The sequence below is a fragment of the Heteronotia binoei genome, chromosome 3 (genome assembly GCF_032191835.1).
Source record: "Heteronotia binoei isolate CCM8104 ecotype False Entrance Well chromosome 3, APGP_CSIRO_Hbin_v1, whole genome shotgun sequence".
Taxonomy (NCBI): domain Eukaryota; kingdom Metazoa; phylum Chordata; class Lepidosauria; order Squamata; family Gekkonidae; genus Heteronotia; species Heteronotia binoei.
Window position 1 is genome coordinate 162,574,894 of NC_083225.1, and position 21,005 is coordinate 162,595,898.

The 21,005-nt window shown below is 45.9% G+C and overlaps 1 protein-coding gene across 1 annotated transcript; it reads right to left on the reverse strand.

Annotated features, from left to right (window-relative positions):
* Positions 1–9,879: 9,879 nt before the first annotated feature.
* SHISA2 (shisa family member 2) lies at positions 9,880–18,970 on the reverse strand. The gene is made up of 2 exons (XM_060234777.1): positions 18,608–18,970; positions 9,880–11,003 (listed from the first exon to the last, which is right to left on the reverse strand). The coding sequence occupies exons 1-2, from the start codon at positions 18,930–18,932 to the stop codon at positions 10,456–10,458; spliced, it is 873 nt and encodes a 290-aa protein (XP_060090760.1). The 5' UTR covers positions 18,933–18,970; the 3' UTR covers positions 9,880–10,455.
* Between the last annotated feature and the right edge of the window lie 2,035 nt (positions 18,971–21,005).

Here is a 21,005-nt window from a genome sequence, read left to right on the forward strand (position 1 = left end):
ACTTGTTTGCTGCATTTTAATCTCACTCTACAGCAATGAGCTCAGAGGGTCATACACATTTTTCTCACTCCTGTTCTATTCTCACAATAATCCTGTGAGGTAGGTTAAGCTAAGAGCAGGGACTGGCTTTTGGACATCTATTTATTTATCAGATTTATATCCTGCCCTCCCCTGACAGGCTCAGGGCAGCTAACAACAGTTTAAAACATTAACAAACATCTAGTGATCTTTTTGTAAGCGAGAGCTGAGTTGAAAAAGCAGGGATTCTCACTCCATGTACAACATTCTGTCCACCATGTTGGTTCTCCAGACTAACACACAAACACAAGATATTAGCAATTGTATACATGAACTGGCCTGACCTGGATAGCCCAGACTAGCCCCATCTCATCAGCTGTCAGAAGCTAAGAAGGGTCACCCCATCCCTGGCTAATATTTGGATGGGAAACCACCAAGGAATACCAGGAGCACCACACAGAGGCAGAAATGGCAAAGCACCTCTGAACATATCTTGAAAACTCCACAGGGTTGAAGAAGAAGATATTGGATTTATATCCTGCCCTTCACTCTGAATCTCAGAGTCTCAGAGCAGCTCACAATCTCTTTTACCTTCCTCCCCAACAACAGACACCCTGTGAGGTGGGTGGGGCTAAGAGAGCTCTCACAGAAGCTGCCCTTTCAAGGACAACTCAGTGATAGCTATGGCTGACCCAAGGCCATTCCAGCAGCTGCAAGTGAAGGTGTGCAGAATCAAACTCAGTTCTCTCAGATAAGAGTTCTCACACTTAACCACTGCATCAAACTGCCATAAGTCAGCTACAAATGGATAGCAAAAAAATTAGTGCTAACTACTATTGTGCCAGAATGCCACAATGCAAAACCAATATAAACACCCCCTCCCGCTACATTCCCAGTTCTACCTTTTTTTGTTGTTGTTATTCTCTTGACGAGGAATGTTTTAAACATAAAGTCAGAGCCTATGCCCTGTCACAGATGTTTAATACATTGCTTAATTTCTTAAATTAGGTTTCACAGAAGTCATTTGTCCAGGAAGCTGCTCGACCTAAGCCCAGATACTGGGAGAAGGTCTGTCTTTGAAGGTGAGGAAAATACTCTCAGTATCCAAGTCAAAGAGCATTCTTCTTCACCACAGGTTTCAAAAGAGTTATTTGGAAAGCCCTGGCAAAACGTTGCTCAAATGAAGTCCCATTTCAAGACAAGCAAAGGGCTGCTATTGCAACCTCAGCAACTGGGCAGATGTAAGTTTTTTTAAATGACCCCCCAGCAATAAATCTTCACTGAGAACTGCAGGCAAGAGATCTCTCCCTTCTCCAGTGAAAACATGCTGTTCCCTCCCCTTCTTTTGTAACTCTTCAGTCTACTCCTCCAGAAATTTTCCCAAGGAGAAGAAAAGATGGAAGAAGATGGTGTTAAATCTGAGACTGAAATCAGTTGGTTCTTTGAAGACCAACTGACCTCAGGCAGCTATAGTCTTGCTGAATGCTAGAACCTGGAGCACTTCTCAGTCCTGCCCTCTTCTTGGGCCAAATGTATAAAGTACTAGAGAGTGAAAGTATCTCTGTCCGTTTCCCTCCTCTTCTCTTACGTATATTGCCTGTAGATTCAGGTGGGTAGCCAAAGAATCTGAAGAAGTGTGTGTTTACACATGAAAGCTTATACCTCGAATAAAACCTTGTTGGTCTTAAAGGTGCTACTGGACTCTAATATATCACCTGTGTCACATTGATGCTTTCCCTCTGGCTGGTGCAATACCCTCAGCTGTCGCTGTACCTTCCACTGGTAGAGAAAAGTAGCAGCATGTTTGTTTCCTTGAAACGTTGTGCCTGATTGCATGATCTGTTGCTGCAAAATATTGATTTGGGCTCTTAGAGCCTAATCCTTATTATACACAGATGCAAGTCCCATTGTTTTCTGTGATGTTCATTCCCAGGGAAGTGTGCATGAAGGAAAAGGAAAACATTAAATAAGTTTTCTATCACAATTTAGTGGGAATTTAAACTAGACTCTGGTCTAGAGAAATAATATAGTCATGTTTACATCCTATTGAAATAAATGAGAGCTGAGTTGGATGGTATCTACTAACTTCAGCATGCCCTTTTCCCCTTGGGTCTCTGGCCCATTATTTCTTTGCTCCAGTTGCCCTCCTCCATCTTCCTAGCCAGTTATTTACTGTTATGCTTCCATGTATTTTTGCAGAGCAAGTGAATTTTCAAAAAGCATTAGCAGATATCCTAGACCAATTGTGTGATAGATGAATTGCATGGCACAAATTAAGTCAGACCTGCTGTTTTCCCATGGCAGCTTGGTTGTGCAAAATGGCTTACCAAAGACGAGCTTTTGTATTACAATAATGCCAGTCCCCAAGCAAATTAGACCTGGTGTGTACATGTAATATGCTGCCCCCCAAGCCCCAGTGTCTCAAGTGTCATGAATGAGACATTTCTATTTCCAAATTATATAAATAGACCAGATTACAGTAATAGTCTTGCTGTGGGTGCTAGCCCCTCCCCGCCCCTAGATCCTGGGACCCTGACAAATTGTACCCATTTCCTTCCTTGCTCTCCTCTGCTTGGATCACAGGTAATGATGGAACTGAGGGGTGCGAAAGAACTTCTGCGCCTGAGGTTGGTGGAGCTTGAACTGAGATCTGCTAGAGCTAGTCTTTCTGCACACATTTTCTTAGGGAAGCAAGCCGAAGTACTGTCCCCAGCCAGGTACCTTTTCAACATCACTATCCCAAAATATCGGATAGCTTTCTCAAAAGCACGACTCAATGCACTTCTCTCTTCGGTGCTTTTGGAACGTTACGCTGGGTACCCATATCTGGAAAGATTGTGCCCCTGCAATTGCAATGAGGTTGAAACAACTCTCCACATCGTTTTGCACTGCCCTAATTACAATGACTTGAGGGCAAGATTAATCTCTCCGATTCTTGGGTCCTTGGCGGGCAGGCAGGAGGATGAGCAAATTGCCTTCCTCCTGTCTGACGCTCATTCTGATGTTTCATCTAAGATTGCCCGTTTCTGTTATGCTGCTCAGTTGGAAAGGAGGAAAATTGAGAATGTAAATCTTGGTTATGAGTTTTAACAATATGTGTAGTAGCAGGAGTCAGGAATTTTGTGTAAGAGGTGATGGGTTTGTTTTTATGATTTTGTTTGTATTAAGCTGGTCGGATGACCGTGAATAAAGAACTACTACTACTACTACTACCCATTTCCTTCCTTGCTCTCCTCTGCTTGGATCACAGGTAATGCAAGCTTGCCAAGTAAATGGGTCCCACAAGCAAATCACACAGCCACTCTCATGAGACAGTTTGGAGAGGGGCCATGACTTACTGGCTGTGCACCTGCTTGATATGCAGATAGGGTTGCCAAGTCCAATTCAAGAAATATCTGGGGACTTTGGGGGTGGAGCCAGGAGACATTAGGGGTGGAGCCAAGATCAAGGCTGTGACAAGCATAACTGAACTCCAAAGGGAGTTCTGGCCATCACATTTAAAGGGACGGCACACCTTTTCAATTCCTCCCTTCCATAGGAAATAATGGATAGGGGCACCTTCTTTTGGGGCTCATAGAATTGGACCCCCTGGTCCAATCTTCTTGAAACTTGGGGGGTATTTTGGGAAGTGGCACTAGATGCTATACTGAAAATTTGGTGTCTCTACCCCAAAAAACAACCCCCCCAGAGCTTCGGATACCCGTGGATCAATTCATGATTTTCTATGGGAATAAATCTCCATAGGGAATAACAGAGCTCCCAGCAGACATTTCCCTCCCCTCCCCCCGCTTTCTGATGACCCTGAAGCGGGGGGAGGGTCTCCAAACTGGGGGATCCCCTGCCCCCACCTGGGGATTGGCAACCCTATACGCAGAAGGAATCAGGTTCAATCCCTGGCATCTCCAGTTTAAAGGATCAGGTAGGAGGTGATATGAAAGACCTCTGCCTGAGACCCTGGAGAGCTGCTGGAGACTCTGAAAAGGTGATGTGAAAGGCCTCTGCCTTATACCCTGGAGAGCCACTGCCTGTCTGAGTAGACAATACTGCTTTTGGTGGACCAATGGTCTGATTCAGTATAAGGCAGCTTCATGCATTCACATGCATAAAAATGTACTACTCATACACTGGTGGTGGAAAGTGCTGTCAAGTTGCAGCCAATTTATGGCAACCCTGTACAGTTTTCAAGGCAAGAGATAAACAAAGGTGATTTGTCATTACCTGCCTCTGTGTAGTGACCTTGGATTTCTTGCATGGTCCCGCTTCCAAGTACAAACCAGGGCCGGCCTTGCTTAGTTTCTGAGAGCTGATTAGCCTGAGCCAGCCAGGCCAGGGCACTCATAAACTGAGGGGCGGGGGGGACTTACCTTTTGCATTTACCAATATGCAGCTAAAGGCCTTTCCGATAGTCTAGTTATCCTGTTATGGGTACAATCCTCATGCAGCTGGGCGAGGGGGGAACACAACATTGTGAACAAGTACTGAATATATCTTGCATGAAAAAAATGTAGTTTCTTGCACTTGCTAAAGTCATTATCTAGATGTTTTACTAGGGAAATTAGTCCTAAAAATCAACATTGTGCTTCCCCCCTCTCAACTATTCCTGGGGCCCAAAAAGTGCTTGAATTTAAGAATACAAATTTAACAGTCTGGCAGCTATTCAGTGAACGGTATCATTTTATACCACCTTTTCCCCCGCTGAGAGGAAAGACTGTGCGTGCTTCGGCTCCAGTTGCAGTGAATGGCAAAATGCCTACAGGACTTCAATGGGAGCAGGATTTTGGTACTTTATGTGATCCTGCCAGGTGCAAGCTGTAATGTGCAAGACCGTAAATGATTGGGATGCAGTTGGGAGCTCTATGGCAGTGGCTTCCCATTAGAAACAGTTATAGAGATTAATTCTGCAAGGAGACTAGCGCTGCTGTAATCAAGGGCTTAATTGCGTGCTTAAAGTTAAACACATGCTTGAATACCTTGGTGGAATACCAGGTGGAAACACTTCCTTAGGAAAGGAAAAAAATGATCCTGTGCCCCCAAAGCTGTATTTTGTTTCCTGCTTCGTACATGATTTCTGAAATGTATTTTTGAAGATGTGCAGCTTTGGAGGCCACAGTGTGACCCACCTGTCCTTTGCACTGGGAAAGCTGTACTGACGTCTTGGAGAGCACGTTGCAGCAAGTGTGCACAGGCATATGAAGCCATAGAGTATATGCGAAATAGTGGACATAGGGCTAAATTGCAGAGGGTGTTTGGACCACAGCAATAAAACTACCCATGGCCCCTAGTGAGATCATATGCAAGTGAATTACCTTATGGACAAATGCTTGCTGAAGAAGAGAGTTTGTGTGGGTTATAGGCAGTGCTGTAGTGTGGTTAGCAGAACAGAACAAGGCTGGGAGGACACAGCAGTGCAGATGGCCACTGAACTAGCTGGGTAACCTCAGCTAAGTTACTCACAGCCTGTCTGACATGAATACAGGAAAGTGTCTTATCAGGGCTTTTTTTGTAGCAGAAACTCCTTTGCATATTAGGCCACACAAACCTGATTTAGCCAATCCTCCAAGAGCTTACAGGGTTTTTATTACAGGACCTACTATAAGCTCAAGGACTGGCTACATCAGGGATGTGTGGCCTAATATGCAAAGGAGTTCCTGCTACAAAAGCCTGTATCTTATACTGAGTCAGACCATTGGTCCAGTTTTATCAACTCAAACTGGCAAGTTTTTCAGATTCTCAGATGAGGTCTTTCACATCACCCACTATCTGATCCAATCTACCTCACAGGGTTGTTCTGAAGATAAAATGGTGTGTTCATGGGGAATATGGAAGGCAGTCTAAATAAATAAATAAGAGGAAAAGACCATCCTGAGCTCCTGGAGGAAGGGTGGGGTTAGGGAAAGCATGGTGTAGTGGTTAGAGTACCAGACTAGGATCTAAGAGACCAAAGTTCAAATCCCCCCTCTGCCATGGAAACTCGCTAAATGATGTTGGAGCAGCGTAACTTATGTACCTCACAGGGTTTTGTGAGATAAAATGGAGAGGATATTGTAAATTCCCATTGGAGAGAAACGTTGTGCATAAATGAAGCAAATAGATATATAAGTAAACAGACATGACAAAGAATAACATTTTCAGTCCAGAGTACCTCACAGTTCTCTTTATATCATTTCCCCAATGGCCCTTCACAGGAACCTCACAGGCCAGCTTGGTTATTATTAGTAGTGCCTATCTGGCATTAAAGTCTCCCAAGATCATAATCTGGGCAGTTGAAAATTTCTTCGTTACTGACAGCATATATTCAGAAAATCTCACCCATTTGTCTGTTGGCTTTTCTTCAGACTAGAAGCTGGCTTGACACAGGTGACCAACCTGTTGTTCTATCCCAACTGTTGCCCTCTCAGTATAGTCTCATCTGACTCACAGTTGGCTGTTCAGGGTCTCCAACAGAAATCTTTCTTATTATCTGCTTACCTTATCCTTTAGACAGATGTGTTAGGAATTCAAGCAGGAAACTTGAGCATAGAAAACATGGTATGCTCTGGAGCAGGGGTGGCCAAAGGTAGCTCTCCAGATGTTTTTTGCCTACAACTCCCATCAGCCGCAGCCAGCATGACCAATGGCTGGGGCTGATGGGAGTTGTAGGCAGAAAACATCCAGAGCTACCATTGGCCATCCCTGCTCTAGAGCCATGGCCCCAGGAAATTCAAGAAATACTGCCCCTGAGCATGGAACTTTTACTTAGCTACAATGATTAACCATCACTGATAGAGCCAATGCAAACAAAGATAGGACTCCCTATACTTTTAAGAGCTGTGTAGAAGAGGTAATTTTGGCCAGTGCAGCTTAACTAACACAAGTACCAAAAACGACACCACTGAAATAAAATTCTACAGAACCATCAGAAGCCCCCCCCCCCCCCGCATTGCTTCTGACCCCCTAAGCATTTCTCCATGACTTTATCTAACGTTTTAAAATAATCCAATCTTAACAATTTCCACTGATGGGAAGTTTGAGTAAGTACTAAAGTTTCCCATGGAAATAAATGGGATTTCAATATGTGGAAGTCTGGCTGGATCATGCCTTGTATATTTGCATCTTTAAGCATCCCCAAACAAGTGAGAAATGAGGAACTGTCAACTAAGCTGAAAGGGAGAACAAAAATCACACCATAAAATATTTATTATGAAACAAAAGATCTTTTGTCTTCACTTGTAAGAATCATCTACTCATGTTTTAAAAAATTATGCCAAACATTAACATTGGTTTTAGATTATTATACAAGACATATAAAACACCACGTCACAAACTTTTTAAAAAAATTACAACTCAGAGCATATTTTCCATCTGTTGTAAATTAATTTCTAAATAGTTTCAATTTAATTTATTCATAAACAAGTAAACAAAGAGATTCACCCGATTCTTTACGTAAGCAAAAGGGCGTGTGCAGTGAAAGCTGCGAAACTTGGAACTCTGGGAAAGGGAAGACAAGATGGCTGACTTCATTCACAGCTGGAAAAAAGCCAACCTCTGAGCCCATCTTCCTGTAGAGAAACAGTGGGGCTAATCTAGTGAGCTGCTGAGCATCCTCAGTATCATTTCAATCCAGAAACACTTGGAAAGGGAGCATCTTTGGCCCTGCAAGAAGTTTTCAGCGGGATTTCCTAAAGGTGAGACTTAGGTGTTTCCAGACATCCTTAACGTTCCAGTTTCACTTCCCTTTGTTACTGCCCCCACCTTTTTTCACACAGCTTCGCTAGCAGTCCCTTGCTGTTCCAGTTGTTTCTATGCTTTTCCCCCACTCTTACTGAAACTTGAGGAAAACATGTTTCAGAAAGAGCAGGAAGAAAAATGCTGAAAAACCAGGACAGCAAGGGATTGTCAACAAAGCTTTGTGGAAATGAGGTGGGGGGGACGTAACAAAGGGAAATGAAACTGGAACATTAAGGCTGTCTGGAAAATGCAAATATCTTTGCTACTCAACACACAGAAAGGTGGCTGCACAGGAATCACTTTTTCTTTTTCCAGTGTAGTACTTTGTAGGGGGCAATCACGAGCCAGGTGCTTTTGATGCAGTAAATTCTTACAGGGTGTAAGATTCATACATGCAAAAGCCCAGAAGGAGAATCAAGAATGCACACAGTTATCTGGGCTGGAATTCTGACTATCAGGGTGTACTCATATGCTAATTTCATTGGTTAAGAAGCTTCTCCCCTCCCCTTTTGTGTTTTTTTTTTACTTGTGCATATAAAAAAAATAAGCCAACGGATTTAGCACAGTGTCAACACATGTCTAACTTTTGTAAACAGAAACATATTGAATGTTTCATTTATTGCTGCTTTTAAACATGGAAACAAATCTTGCAGCAAAAGCTCATGAATGTTTACCCAGAAGAAAACCCGACTGTATTCCATGCAGCTTACACCTACTCATATCTTGCAAAGGATTGCTGCCTTGCAAACACTGGGCCCTGGAAGCATAAAATGCATGTAAATATTTCTACAGGCCTTCCATTTCTTTTTTTAACAACTCCCACAACATTAGTTAATGACTGACAGAATCCATCAAGATTAGTGCAATAACATCCTTTCAGATCATGCTCATTCACCTGGAAGATTTTAACTTTCCCAAAGCTTTTACCCTTTACAGAAATAATTTGTTAATAAATTTTTACACAGTGGAAAGCTACAAAGATGTTGCTGTCTGCCATTCCCCTCCCCAAAGCATTTAGGTGATTTTAGTATTTACTTCCAGCACCCTTTAAAGAGATCTTTCTATAGTTGTACCGTTATAACTGTGCAAGCCTCTCTATATTCAACTGTTTGGGCTGACTTCACACGCATAAGAGCACAGATGGTCACTAAGAGCAGTTTTAAAAATGAACACCACTTTCTCGGCCCACACCACCTGGGTCTGGATTTTGTTTTTAGATTCCATTTAACCAGAAAGCGGGGTTCTGCTAGAGACACCCTTGGATGCAATCCATCGCGTGCCACTGAAGCTAAACTATAAAGCAAGTGTGTTTTGAAGAGTGCAGTAGCCTCGGCAAACTTTGTCTGCAAATGCAATCAGACTTGAAACGTGCAGGACCAAAAGCCAAAATCATCGTTTCTGTGGTTATTTCGGGCTGGAACAAAACCTTTTCTGCTTCTGATCTGAAAACTGTTGAGGTAAGCAACACTTCTGCAAATTGTTAGAAGTTCCTGACCAACAAGTTCTTGAAACCAACAAACTTCCTTAGCAGCTCAGTCCAAGAAACCAAAGGGCCTTTAGGGGCTTGTAACATTCCTTTGTGTCACTTGACTAACCTCTCTAAGGGGACTTTCAATAGCAGGTATAGCTAATGAAAGAAAAAAGGGGGGTGGGCAAACTTTGGATCCCAGCCAATGGATAAAAGGACCCAAAAAAGTAGGATAATTTCAGACCCCTCTGGAAATGAAATTGTTTGCACATTTCCTATAGAGGAAATTATTTGTCATAAAATGTAGTAAGGCTGAATCCAGATGGCCAGTTTGGGCCAACACAGGCACCCCCCACGTCCAGATTAAAAAGGTGTGTTCAAACACGCACATCTGGGTCCTGCCTCGCTCCCGGCCTTACCTTGTCCTCCGCTGTCTTTCTCCCACTTTAAAAAGCCACCAGTTTATAACTGGTGGCAAATCTGGGGCGCCTTTCCTGAGCAGTCAGGGAGCACCTCCCATTTGCTTGAGTGGTGTGTCAGCCGCTCCAGGGCACATGCAGCACCTCCCTGTTCCGGCAGCAGGCTGCACACTGTCTGCCCACCCCGGGGTGCTTTCCACAATGCCAGCTTTCTTCTGAGATGGGAGGCTGCCGCCCCAAGCTGCCCATCTGTACCCAGCCTAATTTCAGATTAAGCTCCAAGGGCTCTGTAACTAACAAGGAATGCACTGTATTGCCTTCTGTCATCACCGTGATTGTCAGTACAGCAAATATGAAGTTAACCTAGAGGATGAGGGGTGGGGGAAGGGTAAGAAAAGATGCTTTTAAAACAATGTCTTGTACAGCATAACAAAACCTTTTCTATTATCTAGGCAAATTCCTCTGACTATGGTGCACCTGAAGGGCATGTATTGGCTGAGGCACCTAATCACTCTTACATACACTTGCCTGGCTGAAATGTAGATACCTCTTCAGTATAATCCTTTGCCTCTGTAAATCATGCACTGGAATGGAAGCACTATCTGGAAATGTTAATTCAAAGATATCTTCATAGAGGGTGTTCTCCTTTTTTGGCAAATAAATCCAACAAAAAGAAAACCATTTATAAACACAGTCTGACATGCAAGAGCCATCCGAAATTATTTACAAATGATGTTCAGCAAACCTCCTCCCAAAAGCATTTCTTGGCTGCTCACAGTCTGTTGCAGCAATATAATTTTTTTTGCTTCTGTGGTTTATTTCAACCCCCCCCCTCCCCCCAAGTTATACAGTTACTGCTGGGTACATCTTCTGTTCGCTATTGCTGTGCGGATAGGGGGACTGAATTGGCCTGTATCCACTTTGCAGACTGTCCAAAAAAGGGGGAACGGGAGGCATGGAGTCATGCTGCACAGCGTATCCAACGTACTGTGGGTGCAAATACTGTCCTTGGTGCGGCACTATCTGTGTAGCCTGCTGGCAGTTCAGTACTGAGAAATTTGTAGGCATGTTGACGTATACATTATTCATGGCCCCTTCTGGTAAACAGCAGTTGGTTTGTGACCTGGTAGGGGGGCCCCGGGCACCTGAGTTGGCACTGGAACTGGAGCTGGCAGCAGTACTTGATTGGCGTGAGGAGGACCCTCGGGAAGTGCTGGCACTTGGAATCATGGGAATGGTCTCCATCATCCGGTTGCTTCCAGGAGCTCTGCTCTGCTGAGGCTCTTGCTTGGGTCGCAGGCATCGGCAGCAACAAGCTGCCACCAGAGAGCCCAGGATGATGAACGCAACAAAAACAGATCCGACGATAAGGAACGGCACATAGATAGGCACTGTCAACAGAAGACAACACATTAAGCCACTCTCATTGCCCAAATATGCATTACTAAGCAACATGATGAGGCTTGTGCCTTAAAAAAACCCAGACAAGTGTTAGTACATATGCTTAAACTGTAATGGAAGAGAAGATTTTTACAAGTATGCATTTTTCTAGCTGCTTTTCTTCTTATATTTAATTGGGGGGGGGATATCGTAGGGCTGCTTTTTGACAAGTTTGTGGCATGGAAATAAGACCTGTTTGAGTACAAAATAAAAATACAATTAAACAACACTGGCAGCTTCAACATTCAGAACTGTTGATACTGTATTTTCTAATTGGGCCACTAGGCTATCACTGGCCACAAGGCAAAGACCATATTTCTTTAAGATCAAGAAGCCAGGAGCAAAAGAACAGCACTGCAACAACCAGACAATGAACCTGTCTAGAAGAGGCTACATGATGAAGTGCCCTTAACTTCCTTCTCTTTAAGCAATCCACCAAGCGTGGCTGTTGCTTGAGCTCCACTGATTTCAATGGGAGACTTGCACAAACCTTGTTCCAAGAGTCAGTGAAATTAATGCACGCTCTGCAACACGTACTTTTTAGGAGTAAACCATCTCTAATTATAACATCACTTCAGGCTAGTGCTGGTAAGCTCAGGATTCACAAACAGCAGGCCAAGTGCCGGATATCTATTGAGGCTTCCCCAAAGAGATGTCAAAAGACTGAAGTTTACCCTTGAAATCCAGTTACATAAGCACATGATTAAGAGGCAGTGTGGTTTATTTATTTATGGTATAGCAACAGGTAGGTTAGACAGTAAAATGAAATGTTATGTTACTTAGGGATGTTTTTTGAGAAAAATTTTTGCTTTTCTGAGTTTTTCTCATTAGTATTTTTAATTGGATGGATACAAAAATCAATGCTAAAAAAGGATGTGCAATACTAACATTTGTAAAGTCTGAATAAGCTGCTGAATCAAACTACAGGCACCCACACAGATACCACATAGTATCTATGACACTACATAGATACTAGTACTTCCTTTCTCCCCCTTTCATCAACGCTTTAGTGAGAAGGAGGTCTTATTTTTCCATTTCCGGAGCATTTTACTTCCCTTTTCCCAAAAAAGAACTACATAAAGCTATCTGAAGAGCGTCTCTGCCCCCATTCCATTTTTTGCAGCCTGATCAGTGTTTAAATTGCATTTAAAGCTTCCTTTATTTAATTTATTTAAAACATTATATGCCACCTTCCCACCCAAACAGGGTCCTCTTTGGCAATCCACTTACTGGGATCTATCCAGGAATATGTGAAATGAGATCAGAGGTAGACAGAGGGTGCTTTCATACAGCAGCTGTTTGCAAGTGGATTTTGCTATTCTTCTTACACAGTAAAAAACCCAGTTGTGAAGTATGTTATTTAGTGTGAACACCCAGTATGAAATAAACAGAGCTGTCCTGGTTCAACTCCTGTTCCTGCCATGATATTATGTAACTGTAGGCAAACTACACAGGGGGTTGTGTCTCAGTGGCAGACCATCAGTTTTCCATGTGGAAGGTCCCAAGGTTTAAACCCTGGTATCTCAAGCTAAAAAGATCAGGCAGTAAGTGATGGCAAAGGCAGAGATCCTGGCGAATTGCTACCAGACAAGAGTAGACAATACTGACTTTGACAGACCAATGGGTTTTACTCAGCAAAAAGCAGGTTCATGTGACACTCCTTTTCCTCAGCTTCTCACATCTATAATATAAGGAATAATTCTGACCTATCTTAGAGAGAAGTGTAAAAATAATTGGCTAATACATGCAAAAATTTTGAACGCTATAAAATGTCTCCTTGTCAACTGATTAAGGATGTGACCCTTCGTCCTTGAGAGTTGCCAAGCTGTGCCCAGCAACTGGTTGGAGCTTCAAAGGTGGGGGATATGAACAGGGCCAAGTCATTTGCGCCATGATGTCACTTCCAGGAAAATCCAGAAGTGACATTGGGTAGTTCTAGGAATTGCCAGAAACAGTATGGTAAAACCTAGAGCCACCCAGGTTTCCCCTGGATGTGATGTTGCAGTGAAAACAACATTGATAGTCTTTCTTTTAGTGACAGGCCTGACAGTCTATCATCCCCTACCCTAAAAAAGGATTAAGAAAAGGTGAGTCCAGGTTCTCACTTGATGCAGAGCTTCTATCTGAGATCCCCCTAAGCCTCCAAATGAATGGGACCTCAGTTGCTTCAACTTCGCATCATAACCAACTTTTAATAATTTTGTAAAGAAATACAACCACTTGGGGGAGGAGGCTGCAAACTAACGAAAACTCTAGGTGTCTACATCAAATAGAGTTCACAAATAAGAGTTCTTCCATAACAAGATTCAATTCTGTCTCATGGAACCTGACTCTCCAATCTTCAGCCTGGGAGTTCTAAAAACTCTCTTTTTGTTCTCCCTCATTGTCTCTCCCAAGTGACCTCACTGTCTCTCCAAGAGGAGCTGTTCTCTTTATCTAACCTTGAGGTCCCAATACACTTCTTAGGGGCTCGTCCTTCAATAAACCAAGGTGCCCTCTCTAAGAAGCCTTGCACACAGTGTTTCATCCCAGAAGTCCTTGTTGCATAGAGACTGGGTTCAGTAGGTCTGCTTTCCAGTTTCCTCTCAGGCGTATCTTTATCACAACCTGGCAAAAACCAGTTTTCCCTGACTCAATAGGCCCAGAGGAGTTGTTCACAGTAAGGAGCTTTCAGATCCATCCATGTCAAAGGGAGAGTCACATATATGCTTAACTTTGTGTACACCTTTTATTCATTGAGACTTCAAAAGCTAACTACTGAACCAGAGTGATGTAATGGTTTGAGAGCTGAGCTATAATCTGAGAGACCTGCATTCAGATGCAGACTCTACCAAGAAGTTTGCTGGGTGAGTTTGGGCCTGCCACTCTTTGCTTTCAGCCTAACCTACCTCACAGAGTATTTGTGAAGATAAAATAAAATAAGGGACAGCCATGCATGCTGCCTGGAGCTCTGTGGAGGAAGGGCAGGATAAACATATATTAGACTAAACTTCTGAATCCCAGAGCCAGGAAGCAACATCAGAGGAAGGCCTCGGCCTCTATGCCCTGTTATTGGCCTTCCAGAGGAACTGGTTGGTCACTGTTTGAGACAGAGATGGGCCATTGGTCTGATCCAGCAGAGCTCTTGTTCTGTTCTTAGACAGACACAACTACAGCTGGATTACAAGATAGCCAGTGCGGTGTAGTGGTTAAGAGTGCTGGACTAGTATCTGGGAGACCCAGGTTCAAATCCCCACTCTTGTCAGAAACTCACTGGATGACCTTGGGCCAGTCACACCCTGCCTAACCTGTGGGTTATTGTGAGGACAAAATGGAGGAGAATGGAACAATGTAACCCACTTTGGGTCCCCATTGAGGAGAAAAGTGGGCTACAAATGAATTAAATAAATAAAATTATGCTGGTAAAACATAATTAGATGACTAAACAGTGACTTTGGGCTAGTCACTCTCCCTGACTACCCTACTGTGGTAATGAGCAGGGCTTTTTCTGAGCAGGAATGCAGTTCTGGCTGGCTTGGTGTCAGGGCTTGGCTTGGTGGCCTGATATGCAACTAAGTTTCTGCTGGGCTTTTTCTACAAAAAAGCCCTGGTAATGAGTAGAGCCCCATGGCGCAGAGTGGTAAAGCTGCAGTATTGCAGTCAGAGCCCTCTGCTCACAACCTGAGTTTGATCCCAGCGGAAGTTGGGTTCAGGTAGCCGGCTCAAGGTTGACTCAGCCTTCCATCCTTCCGAGGTCGGTAAAATAAGTACCCAGCTTGCTGGGGGGAAAGTGCAGATGACTGGGGAAGGCAATGTAAAAAGTCTGCTGTGAAAACGTGATGCGACGTCACCCCAGAGTCGGAAATGACTGGTGCTTGCACAGGGGACTACCTTTACTTTAATGAGTATACAAAATGATGCAGTTAATAAAGATTTAATGTATGGAGGAGAGTTTATCTGTCTGCTGGTGGTGTCCAGGAGGAAGAACCTGGAGATGGGATTGTTAAGATGGCTGCTGGGATAGCTGCAGTTAGGGCCTCAAGGTCCATAATATGCCAAGAAACATGTTGAGTTACTTCACAAGGTCCTGGGATAAGTTTTGGTGGAACCTGGAGGACCTGATGATGAACTTCCTGCTTTCTAATTACCTGCGTTCCCATTGCCTTGCTTCAAGGGGCTCTGGTTGTAAGGATGGAATTGTATGAGGAGAAGAATGCTGTTATCCACTTTGGGTGGGTGTCCACAGTGGAGAAAAACGGGGTATAAATAAAATAAGATACTGAGTTTTTATGAGTTTTTAACTCCTGGACTATATGAGGCCAAGTGACAGGTGGTTGGCTGCTGTCAACTAAATCATCCACCGTGATGGTTTCTGGAGATTGCTCTAGTTTAAGGGTCACCTTCTGTATTTGTGGCAGCGGAAGCAGATTGTGTCTGGAGATCATTCAGTTACAGAATAAAGTTACAGAATAAAAGCATAATGAGCCCAAAGTATCAAAGCAGTAAATAGAGCATTTATCAGAACGTTTTGGAAAGGAAAGCCCTGGGAGGTGCCTGGGTAGGAAACCCTCCAAGCCCACCAAATCTGTCATAGCTACACATACAAACACAATCTAAGAAAAGGAGGTGGGGAGGAACTTCCTGTTTATCTGCAAGGAAAGGGCAGCCCAGCCAAACTCTACCTACTTCTCCATCACTCCTCCCACCAAAAGGGGAGAGGCTACATCTCAATGGCAGACCACATGCTTTGAATACAGAAGATCCCTGGCATCTCAGTTAAGTGGCTGCCAATAACTAGTTTGAAGGGAAAGACTTTTCTGTGCCTGAAGCTCTGGAGATCTGCTGCCTGACAAAGTGGGTAAGGCTGAACTAGATGGACCTGTAGTTTGACTCTGTATAAGACAACTTCATACATTTATATATGTCATATAACCAAGTAATAGAAGCTAAAATAACTAAATTGAGGCTATCATATTTTGGTCACTTTATGAGAAAAGAATCGTCACTGGAAAGACAATGATGCTAGGAAAAGCTGATGGCAGCAGAAAAACAGGAAGACCCAACATGAGGTGAATTGACATTAAAAGGAAGTCATGGCCCTCAGACTGTAGTACCTGAGCAAGGCCATGAATTCATAGGGTTGCCTTAAGTTAGATGCTACCTGACAGCACTGAACACACATATTTCTTATATCTTATAGCTTATATCTTAACAATGAGAGACAAATGCTAAATGTAGACTAGATGCCCTAAGTTAGAAGCAACTTGATGGCACTTAACACACACAGTGATAGAAGGCACTTTTTATAATGGTTTTGGGGAACGAAGAGGGCCTTTTTGGCAGCCCACACTCTATGGATGGTAGCAAAACACTGCTAGATCCTCTCAAAAACACACATATGCAAGCTAGGGCAATTTTCACCCATTTCCCACCCTCCTATGGCAGCCCTCCAACTCTCCCCTCCCCATGCTGCTACTGGAGATCCCCCGTGCACCAGAAGCAGAATTTCAGGGAGGGTTTGTTCAGGGAGGAGGGAGGCTGGGACATAGCACTTCCATGCCTAGAAATTTTAGATGGGATCCAACCCACTGCAATTACCATTACCGTAAACACAAGGTTAAACAGGAACAAATCTCGTTAGCTACACATTACTTATTTTCTGAGTACCCACTAGTATAGTAAATAAGAAATTATTTAGGGTTTTTTAATTGATAAAACTTTTGCTTAGGTTTCAAACTGCATACACTTCCATGTAAAAGGAGCTGAACTACTGAGAATCCCAGAGGATAGCTGTGTTGGTCAACAGTAGAACAGCCAGATTCGAGACAAGCAGCACCTGAGAGACAGGCAAGATTTTTGGGGTATAAACTTTTGAGAGTCAAAGCTCCCTTCATCATACAGCTTTGACTCTCAAAAGCTTATGCCTGAAAAATATTGTTGGTCTCTCAGGTGCCGCTGGATTTGGCTCTTCAGATTACAGCAGTACACCTCTGTGTCAGCCAAACTCTTTCTAAATCTAATATAAATGGCTTTTAAGAGTACCTCAGCATCTACGACATGCTTATCCTGCCTTTTGTTCACAGGGCTCAGGGGACCCTATGTGACACTCCCCTCTGTTTATTTCCACCACAATCCTGTGAGGGAAGTTTAAGGCTGAAAGAGTGTGACTGGCCCAAGCTCACCTCGTGAGTGCCACAGCAGAGCACTTAGCCTGGAGCCCAGGGTGCAAGTTTTCAGGAGTCAAAGCTCCCTTTGTTAGACACAAGTACAAATTTGAACCCAGGACTCCCCAGTCCTAACAGAAAACTCTAACCACTATCCCACAAAGTTTTAATTTGTCATTTTGTTTCAAACGGCTATAGATATGTGGAAGAGGGACAGACAGAAGGGAAGGGAAGAAGATGACATGAATCACTTACTTTCAATGGCTGGTATGTGGGCCATGAGAATTTTACTAACTCTGCCTTTTATACTGAATCAACAACTTTCACATGAGTTATGTGCTCATAGGCCACTTCCTAATGTCTCCTATTTAAAAAGATTTCAGGTTTTCACGGATGGCAACATCATTAGGGTTTGTAGAATCTTTCGGGCTCAAGTGCCGTGTTCTACTGGAGAAAGTTTTCCTTCCAGACGTTTCGTTCTCAGCTGTGGAGAACATCCTCAGTGGCATTGCAGCCGGAGCAGGCGCTCTCTTATTTACACTTTGAATGAAAGGCCTATATTGGCTAACATTTGGCCCCATTTTTATACTGCCTATACCAGCCTCATCAGTTGATGAAGTGACAAACAGAATTAGTACTGTGGTTTTTGTTGCTTTTGCCACCAAGTCGCAGCCGATTTATGGGGACCCTAAGGGGTTTTCAAGGCAAGAGATGTTTAGAGGTGGTTTGCCATTGCCTGCCTCTGTGTCACAACCCTGGCATTTCATGAGGGATCTCCCATCCAGATGCTAACCAGTGCTGACCCTGCTTAGCTATAGCTCCCGAGATCTGACAAGATCAGGCTATGGGCCACAGGTAGGTCCAGGTAGCAGTGTGGTACCCAGTTCAACTGTCATGTCCACCAGGCACTGGCCTTAGTCACTTTCTCCCAGGTTCACTCCCCCTTTGAAACATGGGGGTAATAATATCAGTCTGTTGTAAGAACTGCAGTAAGCTTATCTGAAGAGATGTGCCTGCGCAGGGGAGCTCATAACTTGAATACAACTTTGTAAAGGTACCACTGGAATCTAACTTTCTTCAAATACGAAAAACAATTATTCCGAAGCAGCACATTTCAGGCGTTATTGCTTTCGCTTGGAAGGAAGCCCCTTGTCCTACTTCTAGCTAAACAGGAGCGCCTGGGAGGCAAAATGTAATGCTAAGTAGGAATCTCATGTATGTGCAGGCATAAGGAGAAAATCAGCACGGAGTTGCAGCTTGCGCAGCTCTTCGTTCCCTGTCCTGTAATGAGCAGCAGGCACAACACACACATCCTCACCCCGGCAAGGGAAGAACTGCCGCTGCTGCTTTCACGAGCAAACCAGTCGCGGGGGGGGGGGGGGGGGAGGGGATTGCGCGCTCGAGGCTCCTACCTGCTGCGCCGTCCGGAAGGTCCTTATCCGGCCGGCCGTGCTCCACTCCCCCCAATTGCCTGTCGTTGTCGCACACGCCCTGATCCAGCCGGGCCTCGGCTCGGGAGCAGCAGTAGCGAAGGGCGCAAGTGCCGCAGCAAATGGTTGCGTCGCCGTCGTCGAAGTGCTCCGGGCACTGGAAGCCGTCCCGCCAGACCGCCCCGTCCAGCCAGCCGTGGCAGTACTCGCCGCTGGCCCGCGTCCTCGCCGCCAGCCCCAGCAGCAGCAGCAGCAAGAGCCACCCGCCCAGCGTCGCCCGCCTCAGCGAACAGCGCCCCCTCCACATGGCACCGCTAGGGGGCGGCGGCAGCAGCAGCGCCCGGCGCCCAAACCTCGGGCCCTGCTCAGAGGCTCAGTCCCCCAGCCAGGCCTGCGCGCCTCTCCTCCGGCTGTCGTGCGAAGCAGACCACGCGCAGTGTCCGAACTAATGCCTGGGAGTGTTATAATAAGGCTTTGCGTGGTGAGGGCGCAACTGCGGGAGGTCACACCGAAGAATGTGTGGGACGTGACAGTTCTCCAAACAGAGAGGGTCACAGAAAAGCAGCTCTGTCTAGGCTCGGTCTGGCTGTACTGGGGAGAAGGGGACCCTGCCGAGGGCCTGGCTAGGCTGGGACACTCAAGCGTGCCCTCAACTGCGCCACTTTGGCATCGCGGGCCGAGCGCCCCCGGCTTGCATGGGGCAAACTACGCGTGGATCTGGAAGTTAGGGCGCTCCCGGGGAAGTTCCTCGTGGCCGGCCACGGAGGACGAGCTTTGGGGGCCTCCCACCCGCGAGGTGCGTGGGGCGCTTCAGAGCGCGATATCCGGTCCACACAGCGAGGCCACTTGGTGAGCGGGAAGCGAGAGCGGCTCGCCTGAGCCGAAGCGATGAATCCCCCCGGCGAGCGCCCCAAGGACCAGGCAAGGCAGGCTGGTGGACTCATTTGCCGGCAGCGCCTCCGAGGCTGCTCAGGAGCTTCCCAGGCGCGCGCGGGCTCCCCTCCTCAGCAGTCCGGAGCGAAACCGCGGGGAGGCTTCCGAGAGTCTCTTGCCCGAGCGGGTCAGTGGCCTCAGCACAGCCGGGCAGCCGAGGCGGGTGGAGAAGGTCCCCGGGCAGGCGAGGCGGGTCCCTGGGCCGGCGCCTGTCTGTGCCTCAAGGGGCGGGCGGGACGGCAGGAGGGCGACCCTGGCGGCAAGGCGGGGGGAAAGGCTCTCCCGCGGCGCGCGCCTCACTTTCAAGCCGCATCCCCCGCCGGCCCGGGAGCCTTGCAGACGCTGGAGAGAGGGTCAGGTGGCCTCGCCAAAAGTCGCCATTCCCGGGCGGCAGGCAACTCCCGCGCGCGAAGCCTGCAGCAGGAGGCACGAGGTGGACCGCCCAGCGCCGCGCCTCTCTCTGCCCTCTCCTCTCTCGGCCGCCGGTTCTTCTGTTGCCTCCCCGCTCCTTTGGAGGGGCTGCAGGAGCGCCCGGCGGTCCGGCTCTCCCGCTCTCCGGGAAAGAGGCGCCACTCGCAGCCCACCAGCCTTTCCCTGGGAAACTCCTGGACTCGCCTGCCGGAGGGAGCCGCCAACAGCAGCTGCCGGGGCGCCAGGGCTCCCTTCACTGCGCCTTCGCGGACTTGCTTTCTGTGTTATTATAGGCACCCTACACCCTCCAGGCGCGCATGCGTCCTCAAGACCGGCTGTGCTCCCACCCGCCTCTTTCTCCATGAATGGAGAGCTTTGCGTTTTCTGCCTTTCGCCGCCACTGAGAGCGGGGGAGACGGATCAATAATATCCCAGTAAGAAAACAGGAGAGAAGGTGGCGATAGGTTGATGGGGAAAGCGCAGCATGATGAAGAATAGTGGTAGCCCGCTAATGCTTATATCCTTGCAAGCCTACAGGAGAGAATAGGCACTCTTTTGTTACTTTGAAAGCTAGAGAGGTGCACGCGCTCCTCAAATCACCACGAGAAAATGTAACGTGGGAAGAGCAGTACAGTCAGGTATTTCAGAGCAAATAACACTGAGGGATGCAACTGTTTTTTTGACTCGATCAAGCAGCCTCCCTAAAACACATTTCATATACAGGATATAAATTCTTCGTGAGAATTTTGTACCCTGTGTGTACATTGCAAAGAGCACACACATTTGTGTCAGTGCATGTACCACATGACAAGAAGCACTCTCCTCACTGATACTACATCCCACCACATAGAGGTATAGGTGTGCTTAAGACCATAAGAAGAGCCCTGCTGGATCAGACCAGTGATCCATCTAATCCAGCATCCTGCCTCACACAGTGGTCAGCCAGTTCCTCTGGAGGGCCAACAGCATATTACATATGCAGAATAGTACATGTGCAGGTTGCACATTTGGAAGGAGAATCTTTCAGTTGGAGGGA

Coding starts and splice junctions, on each gene's coding strand:
- SHISA2 (XM_060234777.1), bottom strand. CDS start 18,932: ATGTGGAGGGGGCGCTGTTCGCTGAGGCGGGCGACGCTGGGCGGGTGG. Junction 11,004..18,607: donor CCTTCCGGACGGCGCAGCAG/GTAGGAGCCTCG, acceptor TTCTGTTGACAG/TGCCTATCTATGTGCCGTTC.